At 45.3% G+C, this 18,612-nt stretch overlaps 1 protein-coding gene and 1 long non-coding RNA gene across 6 annotated transcripts; one reads left to right on the top strand and one right to left on the bottom strand.

The window, feature by feature from the left end:
- Positions 1 to 2,344: 2,344 nt before the first annotated feature.
- On the bottom strand, positions 2,345 to 13,038 carry ZNF391 (zinc finger protein 391). Of its 4 annotated transcripts, none has more exons than XM_059399658.1 (5): positions 12,935 to 13,038; positions 11,739 to 12,649; positions 11,543 to 11,622; positions 6,278 to 6,530; positions 2,345 to 5,558 (listed from the first exon to the last, which is right to left on the bottom strand). In XM_059399658.1, the coding sequence occupies exon 5, from the start codon at positions 5,478 to 5,480 to the stop codon at positions 4,407 to 4,409; it is 1,074 nt and encodes a 357-aa protein (XP_059255641.1). In that variant the 5' UTR covers positions 5,481 to 5,558; positions 6,278 to 6,530; positions 11,543 to 11,622; positions 11,739 to 12,649; positions 12,935 to 13,038; the 3' UTR covers positions 2,345 to 4,406. The 4 variants fall into 4 exon arrangements, with proteins under 4 accessions (XP_059255641.1, XP_059255643.1, XP_059255644.1 ...); XM_059399660.1 differs by having other exon boundaries at positions 6,278 to 6,467; XM_059399661.1 differs by having other exon boundaries at positions 6,278 to 6,389.
- On the top strand, positions 12,985 to 18,612 carry LOC132017724 (uncharacterized). 2 transcript variants are annotated; one of them, XR_009404385.1, is made up of 3 exons: positions 12,985 to 13,068; positions 15,595 to 15,662; positions 17,680 to 18,612. It is a non-coding gene; the product is annotated as an uncharacterized LOC132017724 (long non-coding RNA). The 2 variants fall into 2 exon arrangements; XR_009404386.1 differs by lacking the exon at positions 12,985 to 13,068 and adding an exon at positions 13,186 to 13,280.

The following is an 18,612-nucleotide window of genomic DNA, read 5'->3' as shown; positions in this document are numbered from 1 at the left end:
CAAACCAGCCTTGCTAGGTTCTTCCCTGTCCACTGTCCCCAGTCATACCTTAACATAGTTACCCCAGGTGACAACTCCCTTCCCGGAGCAGGACCTGCATCTAAATTCTTTTTAGGCAGTTGTGGGGGAGGTACAGAGCTTCTCCAGTGTCTCCTGGGTCTGGTTTTTAATTCAAAATGGTCTTCATGCCAAAGTGGCCTATCTTGGGGCCCTAGAACTTAAAGGTCTCCTCCTCTTTACAATAGTTGTGTGGTTTTTTCCCAATGACAAAGGTTGACGTTTGATAAAGTGTGCAGAACTGAAGACCTTCCCATAGTTATTTTATTTGTTCAGCTTTTCTCCAGCAAGAACTATATTATAGGCTGAATAAGCTGTACAAATTGGTTTGAAAGAGTTCGCCTATTCACTCCTGTTAGACAAGATGTGAACTGAGACTAAAAGTGTTCTTATATTTACTGAATTTATATGGTTTCTCCCCAGTAGTTCTGATAAAGTAAGGGAGCGACCAGGAGACACGGAGTGACAAGCTTGCGAATCTTTATTGTTCTCCCCTTACCCGGATGTTTACCCCTATTTATATCCCCTCTCCTCCAATCAGCAGGCTGTGCACGTGAAAGGGAGCGTGATCAACACTTAGCATGACAGACAGCACGCAGTGTCCACGGGCTTCCTGTTCTGGGCATAGCCAATCATCTTTCAGGTGGTGCGCAGGTCCTCTGCCTGGCCGCAGGCGCAAGCGCCATGTTGTCTGCTATGTACACAGCTGCCCCGACAAGGGAGAAAGGAGGGAGAAGGAGAGATGGGCAGAGAGAGGGGCAGGGCAAGGCGGAGATGCTGAGGGACAGAGAAAGGCAGAGAAGATCCCTGTCAAAAACTGTACCCATATCCCCTGAATGTAACTGAATTCTACCTTGCACAGGAAGGGAATTACTTCAAGGAAATGCCTTTTCCCATTCAGTGCATTTTTTTTTTCTCCATATAGAGCATTTTTAAGACCTCATCCCATGGGCATTATTTGACATTGGCTCAAGACAGCATGCAGAGTAAAGGATTTGCCACATTCAATACATGTATGAGACCTGTGTTCTTTCGGTTTCTCTGATAACTAGGGGTTACAAATTCTTTAATTTTTCTTGAATAAGATTGGAATGATGACGCAAGTCTTTCCCAGAATTGTTACAACAGTACATTTTCCCTCTAGTAAAAATAATCTGATGTTTTACTGGCTTTGAATTCCATGTGAAGCTCTTCTCATATATACTATAATTTATGAGTTGTTATCAGTTGAATTGATGAGAGTTACTCTCTGCTGTTCAGTGACTACTGTCTTAGCTTTTGCTGAACCTATTACATTCATGATTTGGCTGCACAGTGGGGTTTTTTGGTAAGTAGTATTTTTCATGAAGCCCCTTTCTTCAGAAAGGCATTTCTAGTGAGTATTCCTATGCAATTTCTCCTAAGCTTTGCTACTCTCACCCACACAAGATTCTTCATACAAAGGGTGCTGAGGAAGGTTTTCAAAGTGTCCCTCTGCTTGGATGGGGTCTGGTACTGCTCATTCTGTAATGCTCTGATCTGAAATCATGGACTTTGTCTAAGTCCTCATCCCTGAATCTAAAGTAAACAAAAAGACAAAAATCAGCTTTTCTCTATGTTCATGCTTCTAGTGCTTACTCTTTCCAATAATGAGAATAGAGCGGTAAATAAAAGAAACAAATCCCTCCTCTCATGAAGCTTGCATCCTACTGACAGGATGGATGATAAAAACGTAAAAAAGTAAAGTAGAATGTATATGCCATAGGTAAAAATAAAGCAGGACGGGAGGTAGAGAATGCATTTTAAATAGGGTGACAAGAAACAGCCTCATCGAGAAGATGGCACAGGAGGTGAGAAAGGGAGCCACATGGATCCGGGCAGAGGAAAGAGCACATGTGAAAGGCCTGTGGCCAGAGAGGCCTGGAGGGTTTATGTACAACCAGAAGGCCAGAGTGGACAAAAGAACAAGCATGACAAGGAGAGAAACAGGAGGCTAGAGTTAAGAGGTCAGAAAGAGCCAGATGAGAAGCCACCAAACAGTTCTAAGCAGGGGTGACAGGGTTTAACAAATATTGGAAAAGGATCCCTCTTGGTTCTGTGTTGAAGACAGACTGGGAAATAGTTTGGCTCCAGAACCATTCTGAAGTAGGGCCAACAGGATTTGCTGTTGGGTTGGATATAAGCTGTGTTTTTAAGTTTGGTTGCCAGATTTTCATTGCTAAGAGTCCTTTAAGACTATCAAGTTATAAGATGGAAGATGCCTATCAGAGAAGACGGAAAGTGAGGAAAAATATTAGACGATGGTTCTCAAGGACTTAAGTCTTTAGCTCCCCAGACACCAGTTTTGCTTTTTAAGATTTTATTTATTTGAGAGAACAGGGTGAGGAGCAGAGGGAGAGGGGAGAGCAGACTCTGATCCCAGGACCCTGAGATCCCAGGACGCCTAGAGCTGAACCAAGAGCCTGCCACCCAACTGACTGAGCCACCCAGGCACCCAGAGACGCAAAATGTTCTGAGAAAATGAACAGGCTCTGTTACAGCAGTTCCACTCTAGGGTCTTGGAGTTAGGATAAAAGGTGAGCATCACAAGGAAGATATGTCCTGTCTCAACCCTTGAACTTAGCATGGATCCACATCCAGAGCCAGGCTACCTCAGTTCCTCTGTACTTGCCAAAACAGAATATGTAGCTCAGGTTTATTTCATCTACAAAATGATGGGTATCCAAGGAATTACTCTTAGTTTTGTTAGGTCTGATAGTAGCATTGTGGTAACACAGGAAATGGTCCCTGGTTTTTAGAAATGCATAAAGAAACAGAGAGGGATGAAATTACATGATGTTTCAATTTCATTTAAAATATCTCAGCAAAATACAACTTAACACACCAAAAACAAATAATTTATCCAATTAAAAAATGGGCAGAAGAAATAAAGAGACATTTCTCCAAAGAAGACAACCAGATGGCTGACAGACATATGAAAAGATGCTCAACATTACTCATCACCAGGGAAATGAAAATCAAATTTACAATGAGATTACCTCACACCTGTCAGAATGGCTAAAATTAACAACTCAGGGGGCACGTAGGTGGCTCAGTGAGTGAAGCATCTGCCTTGGCTCAGGTCATGATTTCAGAGTCTTGGAATCAAACCCCACATTAGGCTCCCTCCTCAGTGCAGAGCCTGCTTCTCCCTCTCCCTCTGCAGATCGCCTCCTTGTGAGCTCGTGCTCTCTAATAAATAAATAAATAAAATTTAAAAAACAAAAACAAAAACAAAAAAACCTTGGGCGCCTGGGTGGCTCAGTGAGCTAAGCCTCTGCCTTAGGCTCAGGTCATGTTCTCCGGGTCCTGGCATTGAAGCCCGAGTCAGGGTCTTGCTCAGCAGGGAGCCTGCTTCCCCCTCTCTCTCTGCCCTGTGTAGACACAGTTTAACTCTTGCCCAAAGTTATACAGCTGATCACTGTTAATCAGAGAGTGCCATGAGGTAGGAAAAGTGTGGATCAGCACAGAATTGGGGATGCCAGAAGAAGCTCAAGTTTTAAGGCATAAGAGTGGCCAAAAGAGTCAATTCTGCAAATGTCAAGTGGGAAAAAAGACTAAGAAACAGTCACGGAATTTGTCCTTGAGAGATGAGCTTACATTATAGGAATGGTGAGAGTTAGGGCCAGAGGGTGTAAGTTTCATGAACCCTCCAACAGAAGAAAATTAAAAACTAGGGAAGCAATTTTTTTTTAATCATAGAAGAACTCAATGTAAGTTTTAGGTCATTCTTGATGAGGATAATATAAAAAAATACTAGGATTAGTTAGGCACATGGTTTATACTTTGAAGAAAACACACTACAACAAAAAGGTTTAACAGAAAAATCTGTTCGTATAAAATCAGAAACTGGATTTGCCTCAACACCATTATCAGCAAACTGGTGGGAAGATTTTTGTCCTGTTCTGAAGCCAGCTCCTTGTCTTCTGGTACTGGAGCCAGCATCACACTCACACACACTCACACTCTGTCACTCAGGGCTTCCTCTCGAAGTAAAGGGTCTTCTGTGGTCGGGGAACATGGTCCACTGACTGTGCAGGGATCGGAGCCCCAGGGAACAGACAGGTGAGCAGATACAAGATGTCAGGTCTACACTCTAAGGGGAGTCCTTCGGGGAGGAGAGGGAGTATGTTCGGTTCCTAGACTCACCCCCTTGTACTAATCACTCACTGCAGCATCTAGTTTACAAAACGGAAGGAAGGCTACCTTGATACTGGCTTACAGCTAGCTAGTAGAGAAGAAAACTCTACAGACGAATCTGTTTCTCCTTGCAGCAACAGGATGCGAGTGCTGTGTGCTCTTATGTGCACATTAAGGAAAAAGCTCGACTGTTACTCTTTAGCATGAAGTCGCTGGTGTCGGATGAGGGTTGAACTCTGGCTGAAGGCTTTCCCACAGTCATTACACTTGTACGGCTTCTCTCCGGTGTGAGTTCTCTGGTGAATGATAAGCGACGAGCTCCGCCCGAAGCCCTTCCCACATTCTCCGCACTCGTGGGGCTTCTCCCCGGTGTGGCTCCTCTGATGCTCAGCGAGGGAAGAGCTGCGACTGAACACTTTCCCACAGTCGCCGCATTCGTAGGGCTTCTCGCCCGTGTGTGTTCTCTGGTGCTCGATGAGAGAGGAGACCCAGCTGAAAGCCTTCCTGCATTCACTGCACTCATAGGGATTCTCGCCGGTATGTATTCGTTGATGCTGAATTATGGTCGAGCGGTCGCTGAAGGCTTTCCCACACTCGGTACACTTGTAAGGTTTCTCCTGAGTGTGAGTTCGCTGGTGCTGGCTGAGGTTCGTGCTCCGGCTGAAGGCTTTCCCGCACTCACCACACTCATAGGGCTTCTCTCCTGTGTGGACCCTCTGGTGAAGGCTCAGGTGAGTGCTCCGGCTAAAAGCTTTTCCACACTCGCTGCATTCGTACGGCTTCTCTCCAGTGTGAGTTCTCTGATGCTCAGTAAGATGTGTACTTCGGCGAAAAGTCTTTCCACATTCATTGCATTCAAAAGGCTTTTCTCCACCATGAGTTCTCCTGTGGACAATAAGGTCTGATTGGTAACTGAAGGCTTTCCCACATTCATTGCATTTACAAGGTTTCTTTTGTGGGAAGATTTTTTGGTGTTTAATGAAGTCCAAATTATCTTTGGAGTTCTTCCTAGATATGGGGTATCTAGCTCCCTTTGGAATGTTCTGCTGTGTATTAACTTTAGAGCTTAGACTAAATTCACTAGATTCAGGAACTCTTTCCCTAGTAAAAATTTCCTTAAGGGTCATCGACACGTTCCTGATCGATGTTTTCTCAAAAGATGTCTTCCGGGCAGGACATTTTGTCTGCCTTGATAACCGGCCCTCACCTTTATAGGCCTCTTCATTCGTAGGACCTTGGGCAGTACTCCCTCTGAGACTTTCCATGGCTGACCCTGAAAACTCTGGTTCTTCAGAAATAGCCTGATTGGTGTTGCTGCTTTGGCTCAGTTCACAGCTCCCTATCTGAAAGAGATTTAAAGTGCAAATGTCACCTGCATCTAGTATAGAGAGAAAGAAAAATAAAGCAGTAGGAAAAAAAAAAGAAAAGAAAAGCAAATTTGCTATTCACGCACACTAGCAACTTTATATGGGAAGAAAACAAAAAGAGACAGTTGAAGGCAAGGGAATGGGAGCAGAAGAGACAACAGACAGAGTTTTTATAACAGGCATGGGGAGCACAGAGACATCAAGAACTCTGGGAAGGGTGATGGGACTCAGCCAAAAAAATGGAATGAGCAGATATACCAGCCAATGAACAGAGAATAGGGGAGTAGAAAGTAAAGTGAGCTCTTAGTTACTAGAGCCAATGAGCGGTGGTAAGAGGGAGGAAGGAAAGGGATGAGAAGAGCAGACTTTTAAGTGTAGAAAAGACACCCTCTAAAAATAGCAAACACTAAGGGTGATTCTGTCAAGCTTGGATACAATCATTTTCTTGGGATTCAGAAAGAACAGAATTTCAGAAATGCTGTCTACAACACTGCAACTGGACATGCTCCCCGACCCCCCTTCCAACTAATCTAGGTGTTCTAAACAAGTCTACTCTCGGAGTCACCGAGGCCCGCTCACTTACTTGACAAATAGCAAGCAGACTAACTTAAGTCATCCGCTGAATTCCAAGAGCTTAGACTGGAACTTGTGTCTCCTAAATAGCGAATTGCTGGTCTTTTCATGAGATCACTCACCCAGACAGGTATTTTCCGCTCACTTCCCTCTTCAGGGCCTGAAGATCCAGCGTCCTCAGCTGTCTTCCCTCCGACCAAATGACAATGTCCAAGTCACATGCTGGGATTCCAGCTGATGGGAAAGGATTTAACTCAAGGCTTGGGTGGTGGAGACACAGGGCTATTCAGAGCTCAATCTTAAAGCCTTGATCTATAGAAAAGATGGTGTCAACTTTCAGAAGCTGTGGGAGGATGGCCTGGCGAAAATGGCTTTCTGAAAGGGGTCAAAATTGGGTTCCAGAAGGTTATACACATTCACATCAGAATCCCCCATGGGACTTATTAGTTGAGATACCTGAGCCTTGCTTCAGACCCAGCAGGTATGACACGGGCCCAGGCATTTGTATCTAATAACTTCATATAACCTGACAAGTAGAACCGTCCACAAAGAACCCTAGAAACATACTCTAGATTGCCTGAAAAACCTTCCTCGGAGCAGGAAGGTCTCAAATACACACTCCGCTTCCCCTAGCCCGGCGGCTTCTCCCTTCTGCCAGCAGGGCCAACACTTCCCAAGGCTCCCAAGATTCCCAGGAAGTAGGCAGCCAACTTCCTCAGACACGCCCACTACACAGCCAGCACCCCACACTCAGGCTGCCTGGCCCCAAGCAGTCCATTTAGCTCCCCACTGACGGACTTGTTCTTACACTTGCCCCTGAGGAGGAGCAGCAGGCCGTCTCCTGGAAAACTGACCAGCACAGCGTCCCTCTACAGCGGCCTTTCTGCTTGGGAGAATGGGAGGATATGGGAATCTGTGCCTTTCCTCGCCCATCTCTGGACTCTAACTTTCCCCACGAAAGCTTTTTTCTTTAAGCCATTCTCTTAAGGCTTCATCTGAGCCCCTGTGCTTGACAGTCAGCTACAAACTATATACCATTTCCCCTAATGCTTCTGCTCACAGCCCAATTTGGGATCCACTGGGTTAGGACATGATCTGGTTTCAGAGGTATTTCCTTTCTTGTAGACCAGTAACCCTCCCACATGTACAGGTGCGCCGTGGAGGACATCCACCAAGAAGTCATGCATGGAGAAGACCCTCAAAGGCAATGGGATGATGTTGTCTGTATCCAGCTTTGCCAAAAATATGCCTTCCGACTGGAAACAGGGAACACGTAAGACCTACCACTAGACTAAGAGTCTGATTTATTTAGAACGTCTCTGTACAATCCGGTTTTATACTTCACGGCGCCCTCATCCCTTAGCGGGAATTTGCCATATTGCTGGACTGGCTGGCCTGCATTCTTGCAGCACAGACCCTGCCAACTACACCATCATGATTTTGTTGACAGCTCACTGTTATTTCTTTTGTGACAGTAATTCTCAAGGCAGCGGTACTACCTCCCAGGGAGAGGTCTGGGAATTGGTAAGGGGTTTTTCTGGACTGTAATGTTGATTGGATGGTGCTACTGGAATTTAGTGTGGATCAGGAATAATGGGCATTCCTGCAAAACAAAAAAATGTTCCTGATCCTGCGTGACTTTCTTTTTTTTTTTTTTAAGATTTTATTAATTTATTTGACAGGCAGAGATTACAAGTAGGCAGAGAGGGAGTCAGAGAGAGATAGGAGGAATTAGGCTCCCCACTGAGCAGAGAGCCTGATGCGGGGCTCGATCCCAGGACCCTGGGATCATGACCTGAGCCGAAGGCAGAGGCTTTAACCCATGTGCCCCCTGTGTGACTTTCAAAAAGTTGTTAATAAATGTAGTGCACCGAAGGGGCACCCCAAATGTAACAATAGCCAAACTATGGGAAAAGCCTGGATGTCCATCAACAGATGAATGGATAAAGAAGATGTGGTATATATACAATGGAATACTATGAAGCCATCAAGAGAAATGAAATCTTGCCATCTGCAACAATGTGGATTGAACTACAGGGCATTACACTTAGCAAAGTAAGTCAACAGAGAAAGACAATTATCACATGATCTCTCTGACATGAGGAATTTGAGAGGCAGGGCGGGGAGTCGTAGCGGGTGGGAGGGAAAAAATGAAACAAGATGGGACCAGGGAGGGAGAAAAACCATAAGAGACTCTTAATCTCACAAACAAACTGAGGGTTGCTGGTGGGTTGTGGGCAAGGGAAAGGGTAGCTGGATCATGGACATTGGGGAGGGTATGGGCTATGGTGAATGCTGTGAATTGTGTAGGCCTGATGATTCACAGACCTGTACCCCTGGGGCAAGTAATATATAATATGTTAATTTTTTAAAAAAAGACTGTTAAGGTTTTTTAAAAAGGTTGTTAATGTGGCAATAGTGGCAGCTGGGTGGCTTAGTTGGCTAAAGCATCCAACTCTTGATTTCGGCTCAGGTCGTGATCTCAGAGTCCTGGGATCGAGCCCTGCATGGGGCTCCATGCTGGGCATGGAACCTGATTGAGATTCTCTCCCTCCCTCCTCTCTCTGCCCCTCCCCCACTCTAAAAAAAAAAGTTAATAGTTACCTAAGGCTAGAACCTAACACTACTTTACGTAGAGATACAAAATATTTTGCACAGCTTTGATATATACTGGAAAATTAGGGAAATAAACTTCTCTTTCTTTGGATGCTATTAGGACTTGCTCACCATTTCAGGAAAATCAAACCACTTACAGTAATAGATTCACAAACACGACATTCATCTATCAGGCCATATTTCTAACTGTTGTATTCACAGTGATTCTGTGAACAGGTGCAGATATCCATTTCATCCAAACTGTACACACTGAACTATACACACTATTCTAATATAAATTACTTTCCTTTATATCAGAGTTAGGTAAGACATTGATATTTTGGAAATTGTATCTATAAGTAATTAATACTATCTGTCAGTTTTACTACAGGATGGTAAGTTGGACTTTGGTTCCCAGTAGAATGTTACTACATTATTTCACATTATATCCCATCCTGGGGAAGAGATATTGTTACGAGGATGCTTAAGTTTATGGTGGTTTAGGTTTTCCCCTTAACCAGAAAGATCCGAAATTTGAAGATCTTTGTAAATTGTCTTCTTAGATCCATGAAAACTTAGGCTCCCTAAAAGTATGCAGAATATCCTGAACAGAGAAAGAATGAGAACAGATTCAAAGACAGATGGACAGTTTGAGGTGGAGGGTCCTCCTCATGCTCATTAATATCCTGGGAATTGGTAATCTAAGCCAATGTGATATCAGTTGATCTACAGAATTCAATTCGTATATATACTGTGTAGTACAAGTGTCCTAAAATGTAGTTATTTTGTCATTACAGAGAAGTTCATTACATGTATAACTGTATCATGCATTTTCTGTTTGTTTATGTGACACATGATAGAGACAGAGAAACCCCACAGGGGAGAGCTTCTACATTAAAACAAAGGAAGCTAACTTGGGAGATTCTTTAGGTCTTTTGCATCTGTCTTTTATAAGCGTTTTATGAGTATTGAGTCCTTTATGCCTCACAACAGTGAGAAGGGTACTACTGTTATCCCCTCGATACAAATGAAGAACTTGAGGTACAGAAAGGTGAAGTAATTTGGCCCCAAGCCAAGCATTAAATCCTGGACTCAGACTCACTAGGGAATAAAACCTGAGTTGCACTTTCCACTCCTGTGGCCCTAAATGGCCAAGAAAATAACCCCACTGATCCCAGGATACCAGCATGACCTTAACTGCAGAGTGCCATGGAGCTTTAGAGAGTGCCTGCCTCTGAAAGGTGACCGTCCTGAGAGGCTGTGCTAATGCGACAGCCCGATCTATGTCAGCTGAACATGGAATGCTCCAGACACCCCAGTGCAGCTGGTGTCCTCAGCACGAATCAGTGGACATCACATAGAGGCCCTGTGATGTAAGCATTTACCAGATAATCTGGATTTTTAAAAGCTTTATTTATTGGGCACCTGGGTGGCTCAGTCGTTAAGCATCTGACTTCGGATCAGGTCATGATCCCAAGGTCCTAGGATCGAGCTTCGCATCGGGCTCTCTGCTGGATGGGAAGCCTGCTTCTCCCTCTTCTACTCCCCCTGCTTGTGTTCCCTCTCTTGCTGTGTCTCTGTCAAATAAATAAATAAAATATTTTTTAAAAAGATTTATTTATTTGTTTGACAGGGGAGGGGCGGGAGGAGAGGTAGGGATTCTCAAGCAGACTTTACTCTGAGAGAGGAGCCCCACATGGGGCTCTATCTCGAGACCTGAGATCATCACCTGAGCCGAAACCAAGAGTCAGATGCTCCACTGACTGTACCACCCATGCACCCCAGTAATCTGCATTTTGATTATAGTGATATAATGATAACTATATAAAGCCCAGGGGAAAATAACCAATTTCGTTTTTATGTCTCCTCATCTGTCAAATGAAGATGTTGGACTTGATTGGTACAAAGCTCTCTGATTCAGGGAGTTTAAGTCCCAAACGCTAAGGCACGTACCTATCTGCCTACACTAAAGGCATTAGACTAATATGATCCTAGTCTTTTTCAAATCATCAGAGACATGTGAAAGCTTAAGGTCCATGTTTCAGATGAAACCATTCAGGCCAGTAAGATGTTCTTCAATCACCAAATGATGAAACAGAGAAAGGAGTGTTGAGGAAGACATTATGAGCAATCGGCAGCCAAGCAACGAATAGTCCCATCCTGGGCAAAATTTGGCAGACTCGCCTAAGGGAAGTTCTGTGAAAAGAAAAATAAATGTATGCCCTGTTTGGTGCTATGACCCATTCAGAAAAAGAGGAAGAATCCTTAACTTTCATGGGACATACTCTTCTAGTGAGACTGGCTGTCTCACTAGAAGAGTATGTGTACCTCCTCTTGGCTTTCTTTTTGGTCAAAGGCAAAGCTGGCAAAGATCTTATTCTAGGCAGCCAGGATCACTGGTCTGGTAATGTCACATCTGAATGCACATGTGAATGCAGTGTTACGTTGAATGCACCCTTAAAGGTCGAGGTAAAACAAATGCCTAAAAGCAATCCTACCTCCTCCCAGACGCAGAGAAAAGGATAACAGACACTGATGCCTGTCCTGAAGTCCCTAGTTCCTTAGTGATAAAAGGTACAAGGGATGGATCTGGGTCAGGTCTAGACCCTCCCTGAACTCTCTAGGTGATCTGAGGCATAAAATCCGGGCTCTTGGTCAATTTTCCCACATGGGACAGGAGTTCAAATGGACTTTGACAGCAGTCTCTTCATTCCTCCTGACGATCCAAACTAGAAGGCTGCCGAAGCAGCTCTGGCACCATAGGGTGGTGCAACCCTGGGCCAGTCACTCACCTCTCTGAGAATTTGGTCCCACACGGTAAAATGGCACAGCTAGGACTTGCGTGTCTTTTCTCACAAAGCTTCTGTCAGAGCTACAAGTGAAAAAACAGCAAAGCGTTTACAATAAAGAATAGTCACATACAACGTAAATAGATACAATTGCTGGGCGTACCTCAAATGAATTCAGTTTAACAGTGTGAGGGTGTACCTGTAAAGCAGATGCTCCGAGAATCTGTGAGGCTGCCTTCAGCAGCTGCTGCTTCAGAGCGGGGACAGAGGAGCTCTTATTCCTGGTCTTGAAGGACGCGCTGGAAGGCAAACCCTCCAACGGATTTCAGAGAGGCTGCGAGCCATTCCCTTGCTCAGGCTCCCACGAGGACTCACGCACCATGGTGTGGCAAGTCCTTTCCTCTCTTCCTCCTTCCTACCTCCTGCTTCAGCTACTTGGAGCACTTTACTGCTACAACCATACTGCATCCTACCCAGTCATTGTTCTCCCCAGTCCAGTGGTCATAAGGGCCGCAGCCCCCCAAACCTATCTGCTTTCATGGGACCAACTTCCCAGCGACACGCACCTCCTGTGACCCTAACCATCTGAAATTTTTTGGACCATGTCACCGCCTCTTCCAGCAAGAATTCAGCAAGAATTCTCCTTTCTTTCTACCGCCTTAAGCATTAAGAATTTATCTCGGTCAGAAGGAAGCAGGTTCGGAAGGGTCTGGAATACTCTTCTCCGGGTGCTTGCTTTCAGGCCCGGGTTGGCCCGCTGGAGCCTCTGCTGATGGACAAAGCAATCAGCACGAGGGCTCGGCAGCCCCAGTTCGACCCCAGAGCAGAGACGACCGAGTCCCGAGACGTCCTGAAAGGTGGTCTTCAGGCAACAGTGTGGGCAGGAACTGGCTCAGAATAACACAGAAAACTGATCCGCAGACCTGGCCGGCGGCTCCACCAGCAGGTAAACGCGTACTGTCCAAGCCGGTCCCGAGCAGTCCCATGCCAGGCAGAAGCGCGCGGCTGCTACTCGCGAGCTGTGTAAGTCCCGGGAAGGCGCTTCATCGCCGCGCGCCTCCGTGTCCTCGCCCGCAGCCTGGGGAGGGTAACGCGCGTGTCACGGGGCGCCTGCGAGGGTGAGAGGGGTCAGTCCGGGTACAGAGTCGAGGAGCGGCGACGCGCACAGCCGGCTCCAGAAGTCCCCCCGCGCCTGGCTGCAGGTGGCGGCCGCGCAGCCCCGGGGACCACCGCCCGCCCCCCGCGCAGCCCCGGGACCCGGCGGAGCCGCCCACAGGCGCAGCCGGCGACCCCGCCGCCCCGCCCGGGGTCGCGGCGCTACGCCGCATGACCTGTCCCCGAGCCCGCAGGCCCACCCGCCCAGGCCCGGCCCTGCGCGCTGCGCGCTCCACTCACCGGCCGCCTCAGCGGCGCACCCGGGTACACCTGGGGCCGGGCCCGCGCTGCGACGGAACGCGAGTGCACGGCGCTCGAGGCAGCCGGAAGGATTAGCGAGGAGCCCCGCGATCCCCGCGGCTCGCAGACGCGCGGTAGGAGCGCGGAGCGGCGCCGGGGGGGGGGGGGGGGGGCGGGAAGGGCGGGGGCGCGGCTCTGCGCCTGCGCCCGAGAGCTGGGGCTCCGCGGCGCTCGCTGTGAGGAGCCCCTGCCGCGGTGGGTGCCGGGCAGTCGGTGACCGAGAGCCGCGGTCCGCGGAGGACCGCGCCGACCCGTGTGGTTGTGGATAGCGTCCCAGGAAAACTGGGTAAAACAGCGTCCCGGGGTCGCCGCCCTGGTCTGAGGAGGGTCGCGGGAAGGCGGCGCGGCTGACCGGGATCCCGGGGCAGGCTGTCCCCGACCTCACTGCGGACTCCGGCCTCCTTGCCTCGCTGCTTCACGCCGTCGGCCGCGGGAGCTGGGGCTCCGTCGGGAAGCAGCTGCCCTGGGGTCCTGCGATCGCGCCCCGCTTCGGGCTCCTGCTTCTCGCTCGGCCCCGCCCCTGCCTGTGTTCTCTCTCTCTCAAATTAATTAATTAGTAACAACACAAAACATCCATCGAGAGCTGTAGAGTTGTATAAAATCAGCATCGATTTGGTGGGGAGGGCGCTTTTCTACACAATTTTATCAGGATTGTGTCATCGCACCGAAACCCCTAAATTTGTTCTGGAGCTCGGAAGGGAGAGCCTGCGGGATGAGGGGCGTCAGCCCGGCTTGGCTCTTAGGGGATACCACGGAGAGCACAGCAGGGGGCGACGCCGGCAAGAACCGACGAGCTCGACGACCGGACCGCGTGCAAAGCGGCGGACTGGGCGTGTGGCTGGGCGTGTGGCGGCTGCGCGCGGGCCTGGCGTAATCCAGGAGAACCGGGAGCCAAACCGTGAAGCTGCAAGGGACCGGGACACCGTCTAGGTTCATCCCTTTCATTATATTTGTAATTGAAATTCAAATCGTACTAAAATATGCAGACCACAGAGTTCCCCTTTGAACCACTTGAAAGTGCACGAGAAAGTTTTTAGTGTTTTCATAATGTTGTGCGAACACCACCACCGTCTGATTTCAGAGCATTTCCTCACCCCAAAAGAAACCTTGAACACACTGAGCAGCCACCCACTCCTCATCACCCCCCTCCCCAGTCCCTAGGAACTTCCATTCCACTTCCTGTCGCTATGAATTTACGCCATCTAGACGACACGTATAAGTCAAATCCTACATTTATCTTTTAGCGTTTTTTTTTTTTTTTTTAATTAGCGTGATGTTTTCAAGGCCAATCCACGGTATAGCATGTATCAGGTTCATCCTGTCCCGGGTTCACCCATATTATAGCACCATCCATTCATCTCTTCTTCAACACTTGGGGTGTTTGCGAATAGTGTGAATGCTGTGACTTTTGACCGTTGTGAAGAGTGCTGCTATGAACATAGATTATAAGCACCTGAATCCCTAACTTCAGCTCCTGTTTTAATTCCTGTTGGGATTTTGATTGGGGTTGTATTAAATAAATGTATCCCTCTGGAAAGAGTTGCTATCTAGACAATATTCAGTCTTCACTTTATGAACATGATATATTTCTCAATTTATTTACATTTTCTTTACTTTTCTGAGCAATCTATTTACTTCTCAGTTGTTTAAAGATCATATATGTGTTTTGTTAAATTAACCCTAAATACTTTATGGTTTTTGTACCATTAGAAATGGAATTATTTGGGGGCACCTGGGTGATTTAGTCCATTAAGTGTCTGTTTTTGGCTCAGGTCATGATCCCAGGGTCCTGGGAGCAAGTCTGTATGGGGCTCCCTGCTCCATGAGGATCCTGCTTCTCCCTCTCCCTCTCCCCCTGCTCATGCTCTCTCTCAAATAAATAAATATATTTTTTTTAAAAAAAGAAATGGACTTATTTGCCTTTTATTTTCTGGTTGTTTGTTACTAACATTTAGAGAGATGATTTTTTTAAGGATTTTATTTATTATTTTAGAAAGAGATAGAGAGCACATGCTCAAGTAGGGGAGGGGCAGAGGGAAGAAGAAGGAATCTTGACTGCACTGAGCATGGAGCCTGATGCAAAGGCTCCATCTCATGACCCTGAGGTCATGGTCATGACCTCAGCTGAACTCAAGAGTTGGACACTTAACTGACTGAGCTACCTGGGTGCCCCAGCAATTGATTTTTTTATACTGATGTTAAACTCTTGGGGCACCTGGGTGGCTCAGTGGGTTAAGCCTCTGCCTTCGACTCAGGTCATGATCTCAGGGTCCTGGGATCAAGCCCCACATCGGGCTCTCTGCTCAGCAAGGAGACTGCTTCCCCTTCTCTCTCTGCCTGCCTCTCTGCCTACTTGTGATCTCTGTCAAATAAATAAATAAAATCTTAAAAAAAATAAATAAACTCTGTCACCCTGTTATGTTTACTTATTTCAGTGATTGTTTTGTAGGTTTCTTGGGATTTTTCCATGTAAATAATAATGCTGACTATGAATAGCATTAATCTTTAGGCCTTTTATTTTTTTAATTACTTTTATTATATCTTCTATTATTTATTTTCTGTTTATTCCTCATATGTGTTTATTACTTTTATTTCACCAGCTAGGACCTCCAGTACAATGCTGAAGAGACCTAATGACAGCAGATGTCTTTGTTCTGTTTCCAATCTTGTAAGTAGAAACTAATATTTCCCCATTAAATATATTAGTTGTATCAGATTGTAGAATTTTGTTTCTATTCATAGTTTGCTAAAAGTTCTTTTTTTAAATGGGTATTGAATTTTGCCACACTTTTTTTTGAATCTATTTAAAAGATCATGTAAGATCATTTATCATTTATTTTGTTAATGTGGTGAATTACATTGATTATTCAAATGTTTTGTATACCTTATATTTCAGGCATAAATCCCACTTGATTCTGACATATTATTTTGTTTAAATATGGATGGATTCTTGATCTTGGAGCTGTGAGATCAAGCCCCATGTCAGGCTCTGCACTCAGCATGGATTCTGCTTGAGGGTCTCTCTCTCTGCCCTTCTCCCCCCACTCTTTCTCTCTAAAATAAAAATAAGTAAAATTAAAAAAAAAATAAAAAACAGTTTGATAATACACTTTTTAAAAAAAGATATTTATTTATTTATTTGACAGACCACAAGTAGGCAGAGAGGCAGGCTAGGGTTGCAGGGGGGAGCAGGCTCCCTGCTGAGCAGAGAGCCTGATTCGGGGCTTGATCCCAGGACCCTAAGATCATGACCTGAGCTGAAGGCAGAGGCTTAACCCACTGAGTCACCCAGGCGCCCCTGATAATATACATTTAAGAATTGTTGCATCTATGTTCATGAAGGATATTGATCTATAATTTTATCATAATAACTTTGTCAACCTGGGAACCGTTCCCTTACTTTACATTATCTGAAAGATTTAGGGGAAGTATAGTATTATTTCTTCATTATGTGTTTAATGGAATTTACCATATAGGCCTAGAAGGTTTTTTTTTTTTTAAAGATTTTATTTATTTATTTGACAGAGAGAAATCACAAGCAGGCAGAGAGGCAGGAGGAAGCAGGCTCCCCGCTGAGCAGAGAGCCCAATGCGGGACTCGATCCCAGGACCCTGAGATCATGACCCGAGCTGAAGGCAGCAGCTTAACCCACTGAGCCACCCAGGCGCCCCAAGGCCTAGAAGGTTTTTTGTTGTTGTTGTTGTTGTTTTGTTTTGTAGAATTCAATTTAATAATGCATTTAATTTCTTTAACAAGCACACGGCTATTTATTCATATTTTCTACTTCTCCTTGTGCTAGTTTTATTGCATTCTTCATAGAATTTGTCCATTTCTAAGTTGGGTTTAGTGGCAGGAATTTGCTCATACTATACCCTAATTATTTTTGATGTCTGTGGAATCTGTGATATCTCCTGTCCATTCCTCATATTGACAAGTTGTGTACTCTCTTTTTTTCTTGATCAGTTTTTCTAGGAAGTACCAATTTTACCAATATTTTTAAAGAACCTTTTTCTGTTGATTTTCTCAAACCTTGTTTTCTACTTCATTTTCTTCTAGTCTTTAACAGCCATTTGCTTATGTGGGGTTTAATGTGTTCTTTTTCTGGCTTCTCAAGCCAGATACTTAGATAACATTTTAAACCTTCTTTTATAGTATAAACATTTAAAGGAACAAACTTCCCTCTAGTAGACTGTTCAGCTAGATCTTGCACATTTTGCTAAATTACACTTTTGAGATTGTTTAATTTGAAATATTTTCTGATTTCCCTGGTGATTTTTCCTGTGACTCACTAGTCACCTAGAAACGTGTGCTTTTAATTTCTAAATGTCTCGGGCTTTTCTGGATAATATACTGTTACTGATTACCAATTTAGTTTTGCTGGTCAGAATATTTTCTGTGTAAGATTTCAATTCTTTGATATTTATTGCAACTTAGGCATATAGTGGGTCTTCTTTGAAAGGTAAAATCAGGGGCATCTGGGTGGCACAGTCAGTTAATTGTTCGACTCTTGCTTTCAGCTCAGGATGTGATCTCAAGATCCTGAGTTCAAGCCCTATGCTGGGCTCCATGGTTTGCATGGAGTCTGTTTGAGATTTTTTTCTCTCTCTCTTCCCTCTCCCTCTGTTCCTCCTAATCATCCTCTCTCTCTAAAATAACTAAGTAAATCTTTTTTTTTTTTAAAAAAGGTAAAGTCAGCTAAGTAACTGGCTGATACATAATCAACCATCAGATAGACAAAGCTGTCAGAAAAAATATGAGTTAAGGAAAGGCAAGGAAGACATCCAGATGGCCAAGAGACACATGGAAAAATGTTCAACATCACTTGGCATCAGGGAAATACAAATCAAAACCACAATGAGATACCACCTCATGGCAGTCAGAATGGCTAACATTAAGTCAGGAAATGACAGATGCTGGCGAGGATGCGGAGAAAGGGGAACCCTCCTACACTCTTGGTAGGAATGCAAGCTGGTGCAGCCACTCTGGAATACAGCATGGAGGTTCCTCACAACGTTGAAACTAGAGCTACCCTATAATCCAGCAATCGCACTCCTGGGTATGTACCGCAAAGATACAAATGTAGTGATCTGAAGGGGCACTTGCACCCCAATGTTTATAGCAGCCATGTCCACAGTAGCCACACTATGGAAGAAGCTGAGATGTCCATCAACAGATGAACAGATAAAGAAGATGTGGTATGTATCTACGATGGAATACTATGCAGCCATCAAAAATTTGAAATCTTGCCATCTGCAGGATGGAACTATAGGGTTATTATGCTAAGTGAAATAGGTCAGTCAGAGAGAGACAACTACCATATGATTTCAATGATATGTAGAATTTAAGGAACAGAGGATCAAAGGGGAAGAGAGGAAAAAATAAAACAAGGCAAAGTCAGAGAAGGACAAGCTATAAGAGACTCTTAATCACAGGAAACAAACAGAGGGTTGTTGGAGGGGAGGTTGGTGGAGGGATGGGGTGATGGGGGGATGGACATAAAGGAGGGCGTGTGATGTGATGAGCACGGGGTTTTATATAAGGTGGATGAATCACTGACCTTGACCTGTGAAACCAATCGTACATTATATGTTAATTAACTGAATTTAAATAAAAAATAA

Source organism: Mustela nigripes, chromosome 5, assembly GCF_022355385.1.
Source record: "Mustela nigripes isolate SB6536 chromosome 5, MUSNIG.SB6536, whole genome shotgun sequence".
Lineage (NCBI taxonomy): Eukaryota > Metazoa > Chordata > Mammalia > Carnivora > Mustelidae > Mustela > Mustela nigripes.
This window is presented reverse-complemented; position numbering and strand designations above follow the sequence as displayed.

Excerpts from the sequence above, each read along its gene's own strand:
- ZNF391 (XM_059399658.1), bottom strand. The coding sequence starts at position 5,480 with ATGGAAAGTCTCAGAGGGAGTACTGCCCAAGGTCCTACGAATGAAGAG.